Source organism: Stegostoma tigrinum, chromosome 13 (genome assembly GCF_030684315.1).
Source record: "Stegostoma tigrinum isolate sSteTig4 chromosome 13, sSteTig4.hap1, whole genome shotgun sequence".
NCBI classification, from domain to species: Eukaryota; Metazoa; Chordata; class Chondrichthyes; order Orectolobiformes; family Stegostomatidae; genus Stegostoma; species Stegostoma tigrinum.
In genome coordinates, this window is record NC_081366.1 from 40,355,465 (window position 1) to 40,375,049 (window position 19,585).

The 19,585-nt window shown below is 37.7% G+C and overlaps 1 protein-coding gene across 1 annotated transcript; it reads right to left on the bottom strand.

Moving 5' to 3' along the window:
- Positions 1–614: 614 nt before the first annotated feature.
- LOC125458136 (CDGSH iron-sulfur domain-containing protein 1-like) lies at positions 615–12,293 on the bottom strand. Its single transcript, XM_048543040.1, has 4 exons — positions 12,190–12,293; positions 10,781–10,980; positions 7,117–7,224; positions 615–1,002 (listed from the first exon to the last, which is right to left on the bottom strand). Exons 1-4 carry the CDS (start codon positions 12,266–12,268, stop codon positions 916–918), a joined length of 474 nt encoding a protein of 157 aa, XP_048398997.1. The 5' UTR covers positions 12,269–12,293; the 3' UTR covers positions 615–915.
- Positions 12,294–19,585: the final 7,292 nt, after the last annotated feature.

The following is a 19,585-nucleotide window of genomic DNA, read 5'->3' on the forward strand; positions in this document are numbered from 1 at the left end:
ATCTGGGTGTACAACTACGTGAATCACAAAAGTTAGTATGCAGCTAAAGCAAATGGAATGCTGTCATTTCTGAAGGACAGCATAATTTAATAGGCAGAAATTGGTCGAGACACTCAGCAAGTCTGGCAGCATCTGTGGACAGAATGCAGAATTAATACTTCAGGTCCAGTGATTCTTCTTCAGACCAGAAAATGGTTCACTGGACTAGTGATGCTAATTCAGCATTTTCTCTGCAGATACTGCCAGACCTGCTGAGTTTCTCTAGTAAATACTGTGTTTGTTTCAGATTTCCAGCATCCACAATTCTTTTATTTTCATAATTTAAAAGCGATGTTTTGCTTCAGTTATAACTATTACTCAGTATCTGTTCTGATATTAAAAAGTTACACTTTTTGCAGGAAAAATCTGATTTTCTTTAATAACCAAACAAAAAAATGACAAAACTACTACATCTAAAATAAAATTTTGGCAACTACATTTAACCAGAAAAAGGATTCAATATATTTCACTTTGCAGATACCAAGCTAATGTTTAACAAATCACATTAAAAAATTGAGAACTACGAACTTTGTGTACACAGCCCCTATAAGTACCAGCGTAACAATGCTTGTGTTTATCATGGAACCTCATTTCTTTTGTAAGTGAACAAAATTGACAGTATAATTAGAAAGTTCTAACCGGATTTCTTTCCCCAATGTGATTTATCACAGAAGTGGTTACATTCATAACACTTTGCTGCAGACAGCCTCCACATTTCAGAAGTAGTTTCGGCTTTTTCTCTTAATTTGTTCTTTGAATGAGATTTGAAAATGCTGAACTTGTAACACAAAAGGCACCATATTCAACCTTTTAAACAAAAACTCTAACTACAATGTACATGCAAAAGCTAGAAATGATTCCAGAGTATTCAGTAACTCAAGGGATTTTTGTTATGACCAAAGGTCCAACGTTATCTCTAGTTTCTAAATTGTGTTTCTCATGAGATCCATCACAGTAAGGGAACTGCAAAAGACAGTCAGAGATCATTAGTCAGAATTGAAAAGTATACCTTCCCTAGATTAAGACTACACAGAATTAACAAAATATATTGCAAATTTATTTTAGTATTTACTGAAGATTTGCAGGTCACAAAGCACAAAACCTCTCTTATGCAAACAAAGGAAACATAACATTTGCCCTTTTACCTCCTCCCCTCTCACTGTCCAATGTCCCAAACACGCTTTCCAAGAGACACAGTGATTTATTTGTACATCTCTCAATCCAGTTACGAGATGCGCTGTTCAGAATGCAGCTTGCTCTACACTGGGGAGACCAAACAAAAACTTTGTGGAACAGTTCTGCAAGCATGATTCCAAACTTCTTGTTGCTTGCCATCTCAATACTCTACCTTGCACATATTTCTATTTTTGGCTTGCTCCAGTGTTCCAGTGAAGACCAATTCAAGATGGAGTAACAGCACTTCATTTTCTATTTTACTTTACACATTCACACACTTTATATCCTTCTGGAATCAATATTGAATTTCAGATCATTAGATCTATCCTCCATTTTGGTGAACCATTTATTTTACTTTGTTCCCACTGTCTTGTTTCCATAATTTTATTTTTAAAGTTGACCAGAGATTCTGTTGTCAACATTCACTCTGGATCTACACTTTGTCTTGTCTCTATAACATATTACCGTTCCCATTGCCTTTTGCTCCATTACATCTTTGGTTTTTGAATTGCCTGTCTCCTAATCTTTCCTTGATCGTTCCTTCTGTTGCAATTGCTCCTTCCCCCTTTCTCAACAGAAAAATAAGTGTTTTAATTTCTCCTCAGTTCCAATGGAGACCTACGTTAGGCTCAAAACACTAACTTTATTTTTCTCCATGTAGATGCCAGACCTGAAATTCTTCAGAACTTCACTTGTGTTTCAGATCTCCAGCATCTGCAATATTTTGCTTTTGTTTTAGTTTTTAATTCATTATCACCTCTCTTTCACGAATGCCAAGCTTAAAAAAGTTCTGCTCCTCTGTAATGACAAGATTTTGTCTTTTTCACTTTCATTGCTTTCCACTTCCCTGCTTGTCTTTGATGTTTACCAAAACTTACTTTCATAGTAACTAAGGAAGGAGCTGTGGCCATCTCCAGCTCTGATTTACCCCATGTGGATTTTAACTAACGTTCCATCCTTCATGTTTTGAATCTACTCCAAGATGTACAATATTATTTGGGCTTTCTCTCTACATCCCAAGTTCCAATTTCAGTGCTAGGTGTCACCACGCACACAGGATCAAACTCACTCCACAAGCGCAAACTTACCCTATCTCAAAGCTATCCCAGTCCCCAGTTACATTTTATTGTTCACCTCATCTGTCTTGACAGGAAATCCCTCCCTCTTCCTTTCAAGTGTTAGAGAACACAAATTTCAGTAACTTATGGAGGACCAAGACTTCTCTGGATTCTTCCTCCCCTCCCCTTTCCTCTGACTCCATTTCTTCTTCTAAATACTTCTCTTTGTGTGTTCACTATACTTCAACATGCTGTCTGCTTAACAATCCATGCTTAGCAAAGGATCAAGGTTGATCCCCTCATGGGCCTTCACCAATTAAATTTTGGGTGCAGCATGGTATTGAATTCTTTTGCTGCCTTCAACTGTGTGGCTACTTCTTGGGGCTCCTCCTGGCTCAACCAACACTTTCACACATTCCTAATATTCTGTTCACCTGGACTCCTCCCTCTGGCATCTTACCCATTCTTGATCTTTTCATCAAGAGCTGCTGGCATGTTCAAGGCCACGTTAATTTCTCCACCCCACTCAACTACACTAACCTCTATCCCTCTGAACTCACTGCACTCTGCTCTCTCACATCTAACCCTGATTTTGTTATTAAACTTGCTGACAAATGTGATGTCACCATTCTGGGATACAGATTTCAAACTTGAGAAGCCCAAGTGCCAAATCCAATACAAAGTTTCCTATCACCCTCAGACCATGACTCCACCACTAACATCAAATCATTTCTTCTAGAAACGTGACTGGCCTGAAATCTTCCCCCCAACAGCATCTGACCTCATAGAACCCCAAACTCAAACTGCTCACTTTTACCTGTTTCTCAAAATCCACAAACAGGACTACCCTCAGGCCCATATTTTTTCCTTCCTTATCTATCTTTCTTATCTTTCCACCTATATTTGTGACTCTTCTGAACATGCCATTTCAATTATTTCCAATTTCCTGACCTTACTGTCCCCTCTTTGCTAGAGGTCTAATCCGCCTACCTCAGAACTCCCCCACCAGGACGATCCAGTGGTTCTCCTACTTTGACTAGAGGCCTGAGCTGCCTGAGTTTGCATGGCTGAGTTTGTTCTCTCACTGAATAATTTATCCCTTCCTTGTCAGGTCTCCTCCAGATAAGGTGTGTAGCTTATGTAGAACATTCTTTGTTCCTATCCTACAGTCAGAACTTTCTACATTCAAATGATCATCTTAATTACATCCTCCACTTTGAACACTAAGCTAAATACAACCTGTGGATGACTTCCTCTGTCAGCATTCTGAAGGGAACATTTCCTGGTCTTTCCTTTATATCTATCAACAACTCATTCACTCCCATGGCACTTTGCCATGCAACTGAGTGAGGTGCAATGGCTGTCGTTTTACCTCCTCTTTTCAGTCCAATGGTCCAAACATTCCTTTCAGGTGAAGCAGCAAATTATTTGTACTTACTTCAATCTATTCTGCTGTACTCATTGCTGGCAATGCAGTCTCCTAAACAGTAGCTAGACCAAATGCAGATTAGGTGAGTACTTTGTAAAACACATACAGACTGCAAGCATAACCCAAATCATCCAGTTCTTTGCCAACTAAATGCGCCATTTTATTCTTATTTCTGTTCCAGGCCTGCTGTTGTGTTAATGAATCCCAACACAAGCTTCAGGAACAACTCATTTCCACTTAAAACCATGCATAGCCTGCTGGACTCAACATTAGCAATCAAAAAAATTAGAATCTGAACACCTCATTTTGTTTTTTTTTTTCCTTTCTCCATGTGCACCTTGGTTTCATTTTTTGCTCTTGGTTGGAGTGACCAGAATTCTGCTTTTAATAAAAACCAAAAGAACTGTGGAAGCTGTAAATCAGGAACAAAAACAAAGTTGCTGGAAAAGCTCAGCAGGTCTGTCAGTATTTGTGAAGGGAAAAAAAGAGTTAACGTTTCAGGTCCGGTGAGCCTTCCTAAGAACTGATAAAATAATATTTCTAATTATGTTGTAAACAAGGGTCACCGGACCCGAAATGTTAACTTTTTTTTCCCTTTCACAGACGCTGCCAGACATGCTGAGCTTTCCAGCAACTTCTATTTTTGTTCTGCTTTCAATACTTAATCTAGATCTCTGCTTTGTCTCTTCTCCACAACCATTATCACTTCCTTTGCCCTTTGTTCTAAAACACCTTTGATTTCCAATCTCCTGCACATTTTAACATTATCTTGACATTCCCTTCTGTTCCATTTGAAGCCCTCTTCTCAAAATTAAAACAAAAATCTGTCACACTCCCATTCCCATGAGCCAATTCAAACTTGGTTTCCTGACCCCACATGCTGCCAGGCCAGATGAGTTTCTTCAACATTTTTTGAAGTCTTTTTGTTTCAGAACTCCAGCATCCTCAGTACTTTTACATTTATACAAGATATAGAATGTTTGCCTTTTGTCTAAAATCTTCTCGCACTTTGTCAGGCTGTTTGTTTTATTTGCTCTCCAACTTCACAATCTAAGTTGCAGGCTTACAGGAGTGGTTTCTAATCAATTACTGGGACTGCTCCAAGAATGATACATCTGTTTTTCCTATTGTTCACCTACCCCCCCTTTTCAGGAACACTTGGTGCTCTCTACTCCTCTCTGACTAGGCAGGTGTAGTTAGATCTCACTAATAGAAAAAAAGTCACCACCAAAATGCCATCACAAGGTACACAAGTTTACTTTATATAAATCAGTCTCATGTTGCAGCTAAGATCAAATTGAAGTTATTTAACTGAATTAGTTCCCAATATTAAAATAATATTTCTATTTATATTGTTAACATGTATTGAAAGTAACTCTGTATTTACAAGTAGTGAGCAAATAAACTATTTAAACTGTTTCAAGTTCCAGAGGCAAGATACCTCAAGTCATAATACTCCCTATGCTATTCATTCAAGGGGTCAGGGTCCAAATGTCAGCTGAAAATTAAATCGTAATTTGATAATGATCAATGAACAGTCAGTCAGTCAGTCAGTCAGTCAGTCAGTCAGTCAATCAGTCCTACAGAGATAACAAAGTGTGGAGCTGGATGAACACAGCAGGCCAAGCAGCATTGTGCTCCTAAGATGCTGCTTGGCCTGCTGTGTTCATCCAGCTCCACACTTTGTTATCTCGGATTGTCCAGCATCTGCAGTTCCCATTATCTCTAATCAGTCCTACAGAATCCAGTTTCCCAATTGGAAAAGAAAAAATTATAAATTAGTCTTCCAAACCAATTTATTTACCAAAGACCCACTTTATATTTTTGAGCACCAGTTTAGTATTCAAAGGCATGAAAGGCAGAAAAGAAAAATGCTTATAAAAACACAACTAAGTTAAAATATTAAATATTTTGAAAACCACAGAAAAATTTAAAAAGAAATAGTCACTCCTAACAGATTTTTTTCTACCATTACCATCAACGTTAAAAATGAATTTTGTAGTGAAAGAATGTTGAAGGGGGCAAGATTGATAATGGAGAATGCTGCCAATGCTGAAGACAACAACACTGAAGCAAATCTGAAATTATATATCAAGCTTTTCTTCAAAAAGAAAAGCCGCTAGATTTTACCATCATGCACGACTATTAAGGGCTAGGCTTATGAATAAGGAATAGATGAAGAAACATTACCATATAAGGAAGGAAAGTCTGAAGGAGAAAAACTTAAACAGAATTTTCGGCAATACTGGTGACTGATTGTCATGGGTTCTGCTGTTCTTAGTGAAGGAACAGCATTGTGCCCTGCTCTACACAGCTGCCCAAAGACATTTAACAAACTTGTCAATATAGATTTTCAGTATTTTAGCATCTGTTTAAATCTAGCCCTTTCTTCATGAGACCTGTACTGTCTATAAGATGTGCAAATTTTCAACCAACTAACCAGATTGAAAAATCATTAGAGATGGCAAAGCAGCACAAAAAGAAGGAAATTAATTTAAATAATTGTATAGGAAGCAAAATAAAGATTGGAAATACACACCTGTTTAAGGTGAAGTGGAAGACATACAAGGCCCAAACACACAACTATATATATCCGTAATACTAATTTTCTGAGAGAATAAGTCCACGTGGTAAATATTAATTTTTCAGGGTTAAAGGGATTGTATAGAAGTGATGATTTCTACACCGAACACTGAGTTAATTCTAATTGAACAATGCCAGCTTTTGATCAATTTTAATGTATTTAATGTGATAATGTAATAAATTTAAGTACACAGCATCAATCTATAGATTTCATTAGCAAAGAATGCAACAGCGTTGCTTATGAAAGAGCAGAGCATCGTTGGAAGCAACTCAAATTGTGTGGCTTTACTGTGCAAAACGTGATGATAGAAGTTGGTGCCAATTTTAGCCCAGTTAACCGAAATTATAACAGCCTCACCATAATTAGGACAGTAAAGTCTAGGTTAGGCTGCAATGTTTCCCAATCCTTCAGTGGCAAATTCACACCACATCTGAAATCACCATGGCAACCATAGCACGGAGTAGTGTCCAGTATTTGATTCACATTGGTAGTAGAGTCTGACACAGCAGCATAGGTTACATTGGAAAAATTTTAAAAAACAATCTGTCTGATCTGACAGCATAAGGACAAGTCACATTTCAGACAAAATGCTCGCTCAGATTTAGTTGATCAATGGTCTGAAAGTGAAACAATAAGCTATAAAGATTGATGTTAAAAAGGTGTGCAGCTGTCTGCTGTATCGCAAAAAATCTTTAGCCACTTTTCATCACCGATTGCAAGCCACACATTAAACCACAAAACAGCCGTTGAAGCACTGTTTAGATTAGGTTTAAGATTTCAGTTAAATTATTAGAACAAGTCAGAAAAGAAACTACTGTCAGGTTACATACCAAGTAGTTGAATACTGATTCTGAATCCTGAAGCAGCATTCTAATGGTCTCGGTAGCTGTGACAATCACAGTGTTGTTAATAGAGTAAATGTGGTCTTGCAGTTGATGCTGAAGAGGAGTGGACAGATGATAATCAGTTGTCCACCTTTTTTGTTGTGAGGAGCTCTGTGATGCAGTGCAACAGTCCTAACAAATTATGACATGCCATACCTAATGTTGTAAGTCACTCATGTATAATATTATCACATTTCAGCATCATAATCCCATTTGCAATAGATCCAACATTAAGATTATGTAAATTTTCAAGAAATTCAAATCCATCAATTTCAGTGATCAGCCTTGATTTGAGCACAATAGTCATGTGAGGGACAGTGAATTTGCAGCCTGAGAGGTTAGTTTGACGGAGTTAATGTTTCTAGTTCAAACTAAATATTTTCAAAATAGCACCTGAGAAGTAGTAGTTGGAGATCTGACATGATCCAGGTATAGCGTGTTCGATAAAGAGCTATTTCTTGCATCCTGTTCAAGAGTGTAAAGCAACATTAGAAGAGCTTTCTCCTGGTCTAAATTGTATTCAGATATGGAATTATTTTAAATTTGTAGCTAGTTAACAGTAATTGAGGGGAAAAAATGCTTGAATTTTAAGGTACTGGAGGAAGATTTAGTCATGTGTAACAAATCTTCTACTGCAATCTCTCCCACATCTTGCTGATCCTGTTCCTCGGAGAGCACCACTTCAACCACTGTCTCTGCCTGTTCAAGAGTCACTTGCCTTTGCCAGATAATGTTACCAAGCGTATAGCACATGACAATATACAACAAAATCTTGCAGGTGTGTATTACAGAATCACTCAAGTGACAAGGTAACTGAAGGGTACTTTGACCAGGGAAATGATCTTCTGACAAGAATTTTCATCAAACAGATGGCTGTTATTTTAATGCCTTAGGAGCACAGTTATGGCAGACATTCAGGGAGAAGGGGGCATCACCTTAGAGGGTAGTCACTGCCCCTGAAACATAAGAGTGGAATGTAACAGTGTAGAATATATGTATCAATGACAGATTCCAGGAAAGTACACACAAAGATAAAAGTAGTTTTTAAATTGTGGTCCAGCTGTATATTCATAACAGGAGACCTTTCCATTGAAGTTGCTCGACCTATCACTGGGTGCCCTAATGATCACATGAATGCAGTCATTGATGCCACCCTATTTGTGGGAATCAGATAATTGCAGCAGATCCAGGCGCATTCAGAATCTGGAAGTACCCAGTGAGAAATTTTATTTAAACTCTCACCTTCACATAGAAGCAATCTGTAATCATAGTGATGCAATTGCATACAGCCAACTGTGAAATGCCAGAGCTCCACGGCTAAACCTCAAAATTATGTAAAGGTGAAGAAATTCAGGTCCATGTCTTTCATTCCTCGTTGATTTAAATGAAGAAATAGAAACAGAAAGCACAAATGTGAGGCAGTCAAGATAATGAACCATTTAAAAAGGTGAACTATACAGTCACACATACAGCACTGAAAGAACAAAGTTGCTGGAAAAGCTCAGCAGATCTGGCTGCGTCTGTGAAGGAAAAACAGAGTTAATGTTTTGGGTCCGGTGACCCTTCCTCAGAACAGCACTGAAAGAAGATAACCCTACAACAGAACCTCCAGTAACAAGTGGCAATGGTCAGGGAGAACACTGAGTGGGGTAAATCAAGTAGTTGAGCTGGGACCTCCAGCAACAGGCAGTGATGGTGAGTGAGAGAAGGCAGCTTGAGCAGCTGAATGCACTCTTTCGGGACAAGAAGTGTCTTTTGGGAAAGGAAGGCTGATGGGAAGGAGCAAAGAATTCCTCAACTCAATTTAAATTGCATGCCTAGTTCCATATAAATATTTCCTTCTTTAACCTTAATTTCCTTTAATGTTTGTAATGACCCAAATGCCAGTGGAATAATCCCTTCTTCATGATATTTGTGTTCAAATCTCATGCTGTATTTTGATGATAGCTTTATTAGAAATGCACAAGTGCAGGCTGTTTGCAAACATTTAAGTTAATGATAAGTTACAACTGTTCAAAAGCAGAGTTTTGGAAATACCCAAGATAGCAAAATGACAATTTTTGTAAAACCAAATAAAAGATAATAATACAAAAGTTACAACTCGGCTGTAAATGCCGTAAATTTGAAACATTAACCAAAAATGCTGTAAATACTGAGATAAGGCAGCATTTCCAGCGAAAAATGTTAACATTCACTCTTCAATTGACACCTTAATTCAATGGTATCTCAAACATTTTTTGATTCTATTAATTCAAGCAAGCCAAAACTTTGAGATGGTGAACACTGAATTTTAATAAAACTGTAATATTATTATTTCATTGCCAAATTTTACGAGTTGTGATCTTTGAAAAATATCTGGTACTGGGAATACTGACGTTCCTACTGATATTCTCATTTAATGGTTGCTGACCAAGCTGAGACAACTTGTGGCAGGAACCAGCTATGACTGGAGAGCTCTGAACTCCTCATTGACAAGGCACAATTGCACGAAGACGCAACCCAAAATGGTCTCAGTTTGCACGTACGTGTCACACCTGCACAGTATCTCTACCAATCCTGCCAGTGGTATCATTCTGTCCTACTCATTCAAATCTATTGTGCTTATTCGAGCAAAACCACGTTTTTTTTTACCAGCAGGGTGTTTCATGGAGCTTTCTGTACGTGCAAAGTGAAACACAGGCTTTAAAGAATAAAAATCTCACTTCAAGTAAAAATGACATAGTACTACTAAACTATCTATTAGAGAAAAAAACATCAGCAGACACACAAAATACTCTGCCCAAATTTTGGAGAATAAAACTAACTAAAAAACAAACTAAATATTAGCCCCAAGTTAAAAACACAAAGAATTGATGAAATTATAAAATTAATTTTCTAATCCAATCTCCTTTTTATAATTTCATATTATAAGTATAAAGAAAAGGAAAGGAAATAACTTGTACTGATAAAGCACTTTTCACAACTTTTGAAAGGCAAAGAGATAGCTGTAGTTGAAGTGTAGCCATTTCAAGAAGGTTTAAAATATGATGCTCCAAATGCCAGCTCCTACTGCATTGCATATATGGAATGTCAACATAGTTTGCAATCTGCAGAATCCTAATGATTTTATTAAAATCACCCATGTTACAATCTGTAGAATCATAATGATTTTATTAAAATCACCCATGTTATCAGAAGAAATATCAGCACAAGTTTATATTAAAACATTAAAAGCTTCTAAGGCCCAAATGGCTTGCATTATTTTACTCAGAGTTGGGGGAATTTCCATCCTTATCTAGAAATATTTTCTAATCAACCTGTTCAGAGATGATAGTAGCCATCTCTAGAGCAGGTGGGACTTGAGTCCAGGCTTCCTAGTTCAGAGGTAGGGAAACTACCACCACATGAGAACTCTACACCAATTTTATCTGCACAATGGTAAACGGCTACAGACTGAACTAGGCAATATTGGAATACTTTGTCTTAGATTCTTCTGCGGTTGACAAATATGAGTTTAACTGAGACAACAGACTACTGACACTTGCTAAAGATTACAACCTTAGGTAATGACTTTTTTTTGTCTGTTCCCCATACTACCAGTAGCACTTCAAATATCAAAAGAATCACTAACCTTTGAAGATCTCCAACATCTGCAAAAGGCTGTTTTGTCACCCAAATCTTCTACATCAAAACTATGAACCACTTTGGCAACATCTTTGCTGATTGTTCGGTTCACTCTGCTGTTTCTTTCTATTTTCCTCCCAATCATTCGATACAGAAAGTAACCACCAACCATTACTCCAACAGTTAATGGTAATACAATCCAGTGAGCTACAATTAGAAAAATAAATTAATCCAACCTAAATCAGAAGTGAACATGACCCAGACCATTACCTAACAATTCCTACATGCATGTGATTTCTATTTTTTTTGTTTTCTAGTAATTTAAGCAATTTTAAATCCATTTTCTCTTTTATCAGGATGCCAGAATAGGTGGCACCATTCAACTCTTTTGTATTTGTGTAATACATCAGGCCATCCCTGTAAGTGAGAGAAAACTTGCAAGTTTGGGAGACCTAATTATTTGCAAAATAATGTAACTTTAGAATAGGCTTTATCAAGGTTCTGTATCACCACATATGTGGAGCACATCTCTTTACACTGGGGTATGCATTTGAAATCAAGGTGTATCCTACATCCATAATTGTTTGACAAAAAATCATCTTTTTCACACATTATTTGCATGATCTTACAGTGAGATTTTGGATCAGAATGCGATGTGCATACTACTGACTAAACAAATTAATTGTAAGGGCATATGTGAAGACCAGGTTCCCCCATGTTCGTTAGCACAAATTTCATCTCCGTGAAATGGACGTAAGTATAGATAATATCTTCTACCTAAAGTCTCCATAAAATATTAAAGTTTCCCTTTAACTAGTAAAAATTATAGGCAAATCATGCTGACCACAGTTTATGCAGCAGTTTTACTGCTGTCACCTTTGTAAACTGATCAGTGTGTTCCATCTGGTTTAAGAAAGGCTTAATTCCTATAAATTTAACTTAAATTATGTACATTTACCTCGAATTACCCAATTAAAGCAGTAACTCAAAAGGCTACTTTTCCGAGGGAATGTGAGACACATTTTATTCATTTACATTTATAAAATTTTGAATCCATTAAAACGCATTAAATTATACATTCGCGCCCAAATGGCCGTAGGAAAATAATAAACTCTTATTGCCTACTTCAGAAGACGGTGCCTACAAAAAAAAACACTCAATGATTGCACTGGATTGGAACAACCAAATGGGGAAAGTGGATAAAAACACACGCAATGGTAAGAAAAGGGCAAATCCGTAAAGTGATTTTAAAAATATAAATAAATAATCGGCCCGCGGTGTATTCATTAATTTGTATATTTATTCGCTGTGCGAAAGGGAGGGAGTGACTGACAATTTGTTACAGGTGTCAGTTCTTGCAGGTACTTGCCACAGAATTTCAAACCCAGCAGTCTAAAGGGAATTGAAAACACGCACATTTCTGACAGAGAACAGAGGCCCATGTCTGTCCGGGAATCCCCAGCTGGGAACCTCCCTGTACCTTCACTCCCAGCATAACAACCCCGGCACTTGTTACTACCCAACTCCCCGGCGACTGAACATCCGGAATACCACACTCCCCCTCTGCCCCCACACCTTAGTTCCGGACAAATCGGTTCCCTCCCCCGGTGGTAGGGGGAATGAGCTGTGCATTTCCTGACCCCTCCACCGTTTGTTTTTTTTTAATCTGTTCGTTGGATTCTAACGCACTAGTTCGTTTTTTTTTAAGAAAATTACAAATCTCTGACACAGACTCGATAGGTCGGTTGGTCTCCTTTTTCTGTAACAAAATGCTCTTGTACCTATTAAGGGACACAGACACCAGGATTAGATCCAGAGGTACCCTCCACCGCTGTTGTGCAGTCAACAGGAAAATTCCTCGTAGGATGGTATTCTACCTCCATGTGCTAATCACTTGTGCAGACCTGTACTTAACCAGCTGGTAATTTACACAGAGATAATGGGAACTGCAGATGCTGGAGAATCCAAGATAACAAAGTGTGAAGCTGGATGAACACAGCAGGCCAAGCAGCATCTTAGGAGCACAAAAGCTGACGTCTAATTTACACAAACTGATTCTGCTTCTGCCCATTTTTTTACATACTGCCTCACAGCTATTGTGTGACAATGTCACCACACTGTCATTTTCACAATCTTTGATAATGACGTGGCATGTTAATTATTAATAAATTTCTTTGCCTCCATTTCCTGGATACATTCCACCATGTTTCTCTGGTATTAATAATACACAGCCACCACTTCCAAGACCTTCCAGGGTCAAACATCTTACTTGTCAGATTTTCCAAACTGCAGGACTTGAACACAACTTCAATCCTGATATTCAAGAGCAGTGCAGAGAGAGAGCTGTGCTGTCCAAATCAGCTGGCTTTTTGCCTGAAAAGTCTAAACCAAAGCCATGTTGTTCTCTCAGTTGGTTGTAAATGAACCCATAGCACTATTGCAAAGGGGAGCAGGGAAGTTATCGCTAGTGACCTGGCCAGGATTTATCCCTCAATCAACATAGAACCAATCATATGGTCACTTCCACATTCCAACAATGACGACACTTCAAAGTAATTGGCCGTAAAGCATTTGCAAAGTCTGGTGGTTGTGAAATGTGCTGTATAAATACGTTTCCCTTTTCATTATTGCAGTTATAGTATGTCGATGAAAATTATTTTAATTAACTGCTTCACAGATACTTTATTGCCTCAAACATCACAAATCCCCGATGATTGGCACATTTTTGAGCTTTTATTCAAATTGGCTGCCAAATTCCTTGCATTATGAAATTGACTGCACTTCATTCAAAAGAGCTTCATTGGGTGTAGACTGCTTTCTGGTATTCAGTCATCATGACAAGCTTTCTTCTTTCACTGTTAGTTCATCTGGTTGCAACAGTTAGCTCAAACTGTTAACTCAAACATAATAATGGTTTACCTGGGCGACTATTTACTGACTGCCCACTCAGAATCCTTACTCATTGTTTCCCTCAGTGGGAGTGAGTATCAGATCACTGTTTAAAACAGCTGCACTTCAATGTTGGATTATACTGTAAGATGACGAAGGATACTGAAAGGCCTGCTACTCAGTTCATTAAATTTCAAGTTCACCTTGTCTAGCTAACAAGCTGTTTGCAGAAGTGCACTTCTACATGGTACACTGTGACTTGTCATGTGAACTGTCTCATAATTGCTTTCAGTTGAGGGATTGAAGTTATTAAAACCTACACATGGCACACTGTGTTAGAAGTGATCATCTGAAATTGTGAGGATTTTGAGAGTTGTAGGAGAGTAAGCTACTGTAAGAAACTGCAACAAATAATCAGAACTGCAGTCTGTAACTGTTTTTAACATGCGAGTCAGGATGGCTTTGAATTTTCTAGTTCCTGTTCCTTGTGGTGATAAGAGGCAGAATTGGATTTTTTTAACCAATTTTATTGGACAAGGTTATGAGATAGCCACAGAGTAAAAACAGAAATCCTTAATACTTAAGAGTGCAACTCCATTACTAGTGCTGGAGAAAGACTGCTATACCCTGTATCACACCCTGGACCTCACTGAGAAGCAGAGAAGTCAGACTGGTGCAATATTGAAGGCCTTGAAGATCCAATATTGAACACTATACTGTTGCTACTTATGAACATTATGTGTTCAAAGCTTATGAAATATTTTCTATGTTTCTAAGAAACATTTGCAGAAAGGCCAAGGCCGGCATATGGGATGTAAATATTATCAAACACACCAGAGAAAAGGAAGCATGTCCATCATGGGGATAGTGGTGCTTCAACTGTATGAAGCTGAATCACTTCACACCCAAGTGTTTCGGTCCAAAGTAGAAAAGCGAACGTATGAAGAGTTGAGTTGTCAGACAACAATTCTCATGAATCACTCTGCAGTCTATAAGGATTTGGCACAATTATATCTCCTGGTGATAAAAGATTTGTGACGTTAGAATTAATGCAGAAGGAGAGTATCAAGTGAATGTGCAGTGTCAGTTAGTTATCACTGCTTCACGAAAATCATGAGCCTGCCAGATCTGTGCAGTCTGGCTCAAGATGATGACCGAGAAATTAAATCAATTAAGGTAAATTTGAGGCTAGATGATGTAACAATACTAAACCCAAAAGGGCAAATGAAACTGAGAGCCACAGTGGGAAAATGTATAGTTTTAAATAACAGGCATTAAGAAAATCTGTTCATCTCAGTTGAAAGAAATCTAAAGCTTCGACTAGTAAGAGTACATATACTGGAAGAAAGTTGTAGTGTTTATGCAAGGCCATCAACTAATCTAGAAAAATCTCCAAAAATTACGACGTTTCCGGGTTTTGAATGTCTTTCTGGTGAATAGCACCTCAAAGTAGATGTGACTGTCAGATCAATTCTGTATATGCCAAGGGAACTGTTCTCAAGTCCAATCCATACGAAAAGATAGAGAAGCTGTAAAGGAAAGGAATGATCAAGAAAGAACTCCTACTAGAACAATATCAGACATACATGATGAAAATGAATGACTGGCTGTATAGTCACAACAGCAAGCATGTACCGACCACTAAAAAAACTGTTCCTTTGCTGCAGGCAACTGATGATAAATATGTGATGCCATAGCTGCACAGAGTACAGAACAATCATCAGTCCCAGACGTCCCACTTTCTCCAACAAAGGCAACAGATTAGCAGCAATAGCTCGTACTGTAGCAACACTCACCATGGGAATACGAATACACAAAGAAAATTTTGACCCCCATGCATACCCTCAAAAAGTCTGAACACTTTAAAGATTAAGTGTGTGATTAGTGTGTAGAGACTAATGGGGGTGTGTCTGGGTGAATAAACAGTTTTGTTCATGGGTAATGATTTTCTTTAAATAAAGATTGGGCAACTTGTAACTGCAAAGGATAGTGCATGCAATTTAAAAAAAAACTGAACTTTTACTGTAACTTGCCACTGTCATGTGAGTTCTGTTGTAGTAGGTTTCAGTTTGAGGAGAGGAACTATTAAAGCTTGGAACACAGTCCTCCAAATAGACCCCCACAAAGGTTACTGCAGTTACTTATCCTGATTCTTGTGATTTTTCAGCTTCAGCTACAGTCTGTTTTGTAGCAGGGATTTCACTCCTGAGAGTCCCAGTCAATTTCTCAACTTCTTTGAGAGCTTAGGTATTTTCAACTTTACCCTGTATTTAATTCTGAACACCTCCTGGACATTCATTCCAGTGAAATACATTTGCCGTACGTTCATTGACACTATCCATGAAACAGCCTTCCAAAACAGTCTCCATCTGTGGGCATTGGTTTTGTCAATACTTGAACAAAAACAGAATATGCTGGAGAAACTCAGCAAGGGTCATGGGACCTGAGATGTTGACTTTGCTTTATTTTTATAGATGCTGCCAGTTTCTCTAGTATTTTCTGTTCTCATTTCGGATTTCCAGCATCTGCAGTTCTTTGTTTTTGTCAGTGCTCAGGCCTGATTCTACTCTCCTAACTAACTCTATCCTACATCTGGACTTCAGATTTTAACTCTGGACTGTTTCTCCTCTTTATAATAAGGAGACATAATCACACCATTTAGGGCAGGGCACTGTAGAGGAAGGTTACTACAGTGTGTAGTTAGACGGTGCACACTAATATGTGGTGGTATTCAAGGTGGTAGATGATTCCAATTAAATGGGCTGCTTCGCCTTAAAACTGCCAGGCTTGTTATTGAAGTTGTACCAATCCAGGCAACTGCACAGCATTTCTTAAAGCTCCTTATTTGTGTCTCTAAGGTACTGGACAGATGTGGAGATGAGAAGTGAACCATTTACTGCTGAAAACCAGAAGTGTCTGACTTGCAATTTAACCATGGCATTTACGTGGCTGGTGGGGCTTCTGATAATCCTCAGAAAATTGATGTTAAGGATTTTTATAATGGCAAATGTTACTGAATGTCAGAGATTGCTAAACTCTTTTTCTTGGAGATCGTAATTGCATGCAAGTGGTGGAAATGTTATTTGTCTCATGGTGTTCATGTTCCCTTATTGTCAGTTTCCTTCCAGTTTCTCTCACCATTTTGTTAAAATAAGATTTAAAATGTCCAATAAAAGTAACGTAGTATACAAAATACCATGCAAGGACTGTGTGAAACATTACGCAGGCCAAACTAGAAGTAAACTGACAATAAGGATACACAAACACCAACTAGCCACCAAGAAACACAACCAATTCTCATTGGTCTCAATAAACACAGACAAAGAAGGGCAAAAATTTGACTGGGAAAACACATTCATAACAGCACAAGCCAAATAGAGACATGACAGGGAATTCCTAGAGGCCTGGCATTCCAAACGGAACTCCATCAACAAACACATTGAACTGGACGCAGTATGCAAACCACTGAAAAGCAGAAACAGAAGTGATGCGAAACACCCCAGTAAACTGGGGCATATAAATAACAAGTGGGACAGAACACCAATGCTTCACTGGAGGCGCACTGACCATGTTACCTAGCTGGGTGACAAAATGTTTGCAACCAAACCCATTGGCTCAGGGAGCAAGTCTACAAACTAATGTCCATTTCTATTTCTTATATTAACACATTTTATTGATTTTTCTGTATCTTTGAAATTAAGCATATTAAATTTTAGTTAATATTTTCATTAATACTCCTTAAGATTTAAAGTGCACTGTAACATGGAACAAACTCTCTAATTTTAAGGAGGGATAGTGTGTCTACTTCTGTTGATTTCATGAATAATTTTGGTTTGAATACTTTCCTGGAGTAATCAGCACAATCAACAAGTTCAAAGTTTGGTACTGATATTGCCTTGGTACTAATTTGGAACAGAGTAACACAGGAGACCACTTGGTTGAATTTATTAACCATTTCTGGTATAAATATTTCAGTTATTGAATCTATACTTCATTGAAGATGAATTAGAAATGGAAATAAAGTAAGTACAGCAATGTATACCAGGTGGAGATTATTTATTAAGAAAAACATTGCAATATAAATGGAGTTATTCTCAAAATATGTAAGTTTTAATGAAATGCATCACAAATATATTGTCTAAAAATATCTGCTCTACTATAAATATGTTATTTCAAACATGAAGCTTGTTTCCTCTTTTAACACAAAAAACTTAACATTTTTGTTTACACATTTTTAAGGGGAGGCGAAAAAGATAGCAGTTTGATGATATTGATGCCCTGATGTACAAGATTGAGGCTTCCCACACCTAATTTCATGAGTCTAACTATTGCAAAGGCCAATTCTATTCTTTTGAACTGTAGACTTAAAAACTGAAAATAATATTTATATCAAGAAACTAGAAGAGGATGTTGACATTGTTTAAAAATAATAAATACTGCAAATCATTGTACGTAGATCTACAATGCTGCCTTATTCACAGAGGAAGGGAATAAGCTAGTCACCTCTACTCTGTGTCCAAGGCAGCTTTGCTCAGTGGCAGTCATTTGTTTTTCAAAGAGTGTGTGTCAGGAATACTCAGCATGGTAACAATTTTTTGACTGGTTGCTGGAAAAGTTACTATAGCTCTGTGTTTGGACACAATATGGCAGAAACATGTAGCCTGTGAAGGGGACAATGTCTCCCTCTGTTCAGTGAGCTGAGAAGAACACTTCAAGCAGCTAACTACAATCTCTTAAAGTTGCTTTCTTCAAAGGAAAATGGGAAAGAAACGACCTGCAGAGACATTGAAAGGCTGAATCCACAATCAGTGAATGAAGGATTGAGAATTTGTTTATACACAATCTCATGTCCTCTTCAAAGAGTTGAAAGGAATCAGAAGAGTGCTGAAGGAAAACATCTAATCGACACATGATCTAGACTGCTGTGAAAACTGTGCTTCAGTTTCTGTTTGTGCCTTCTCCACCTGTAATACTTGTGTCTTGTCTTTTTTTGTGTGTTTGTACTTGCATGGGAATTTCTTAAAAAGGAGAAAATTTAAGTTTTAGAGTCATTTGTTAGTAATTAATCCTTCTTGTCTGTCATTGGTTAAAAGCAGTCTGTTTATAATTGCTGTTTTCTTGGTAAATACAGAAATTTGAAAAATGTTTTCTTTTAACTCGAGTCTGTCAATCAGGTGACTTGGTGACTTTTGATAGTTCAATTCAATTTTTTCACATTTGTCATGACTCCAGGTATAATGAGGCTTGATTTCAAATGCATAGTCCAGTGAGTCATGACCAAGTTTGGGGAAACCCGTGGGATTTTGAATCAAAGACAACATAAGATTAGTTGTGGAGCTATGGCAAGGGGTAAAGTTAAAAGGATGAACAATCGGCCTTGTACTACTGGAATTAAGGTGACACTAGAAGCTGCTAAAGCTTTTCTGCAATGGATGAAAGTGGTGAAAGTAAAAGAGATCACAGAAGCCAAGTTAATGAAATTTGCAGATAAATTAAAAGTGCAATTGCCTGCCAGAGCTAAGGAGGTAGAGATAATTGAAGAACTAGCAAAATACTTAACTTTAATAGAAATACAAGGTGGTTGTGAGACACCTGAATCCATTATATTTAGTCACAGTTAAAGCAACCTGTGATAAGAAAGGAAGTAGAACTTAAAAAAAATGGAGATGGAATTGAGAAAACTAGAATTAAAATCATGAAAACAAAGAGAAGAGAAAGAGAGACAAAGAATACAAGTTTAATTTGCTGCAATTTAAAAAAAGGATGCTGATGCAAACTTCGATGGAGAGAATCCTAGTCATAGCTTGAAGTTCAGTCAGGTTCAGTTTCAATTTGTACAAGCCTTACCAAAGTTTGAGGATAAGAAGGGACTGTCTACATCACTTGAGAAAATAGTGTGACAAATGAACTGGCCAATGAAAAC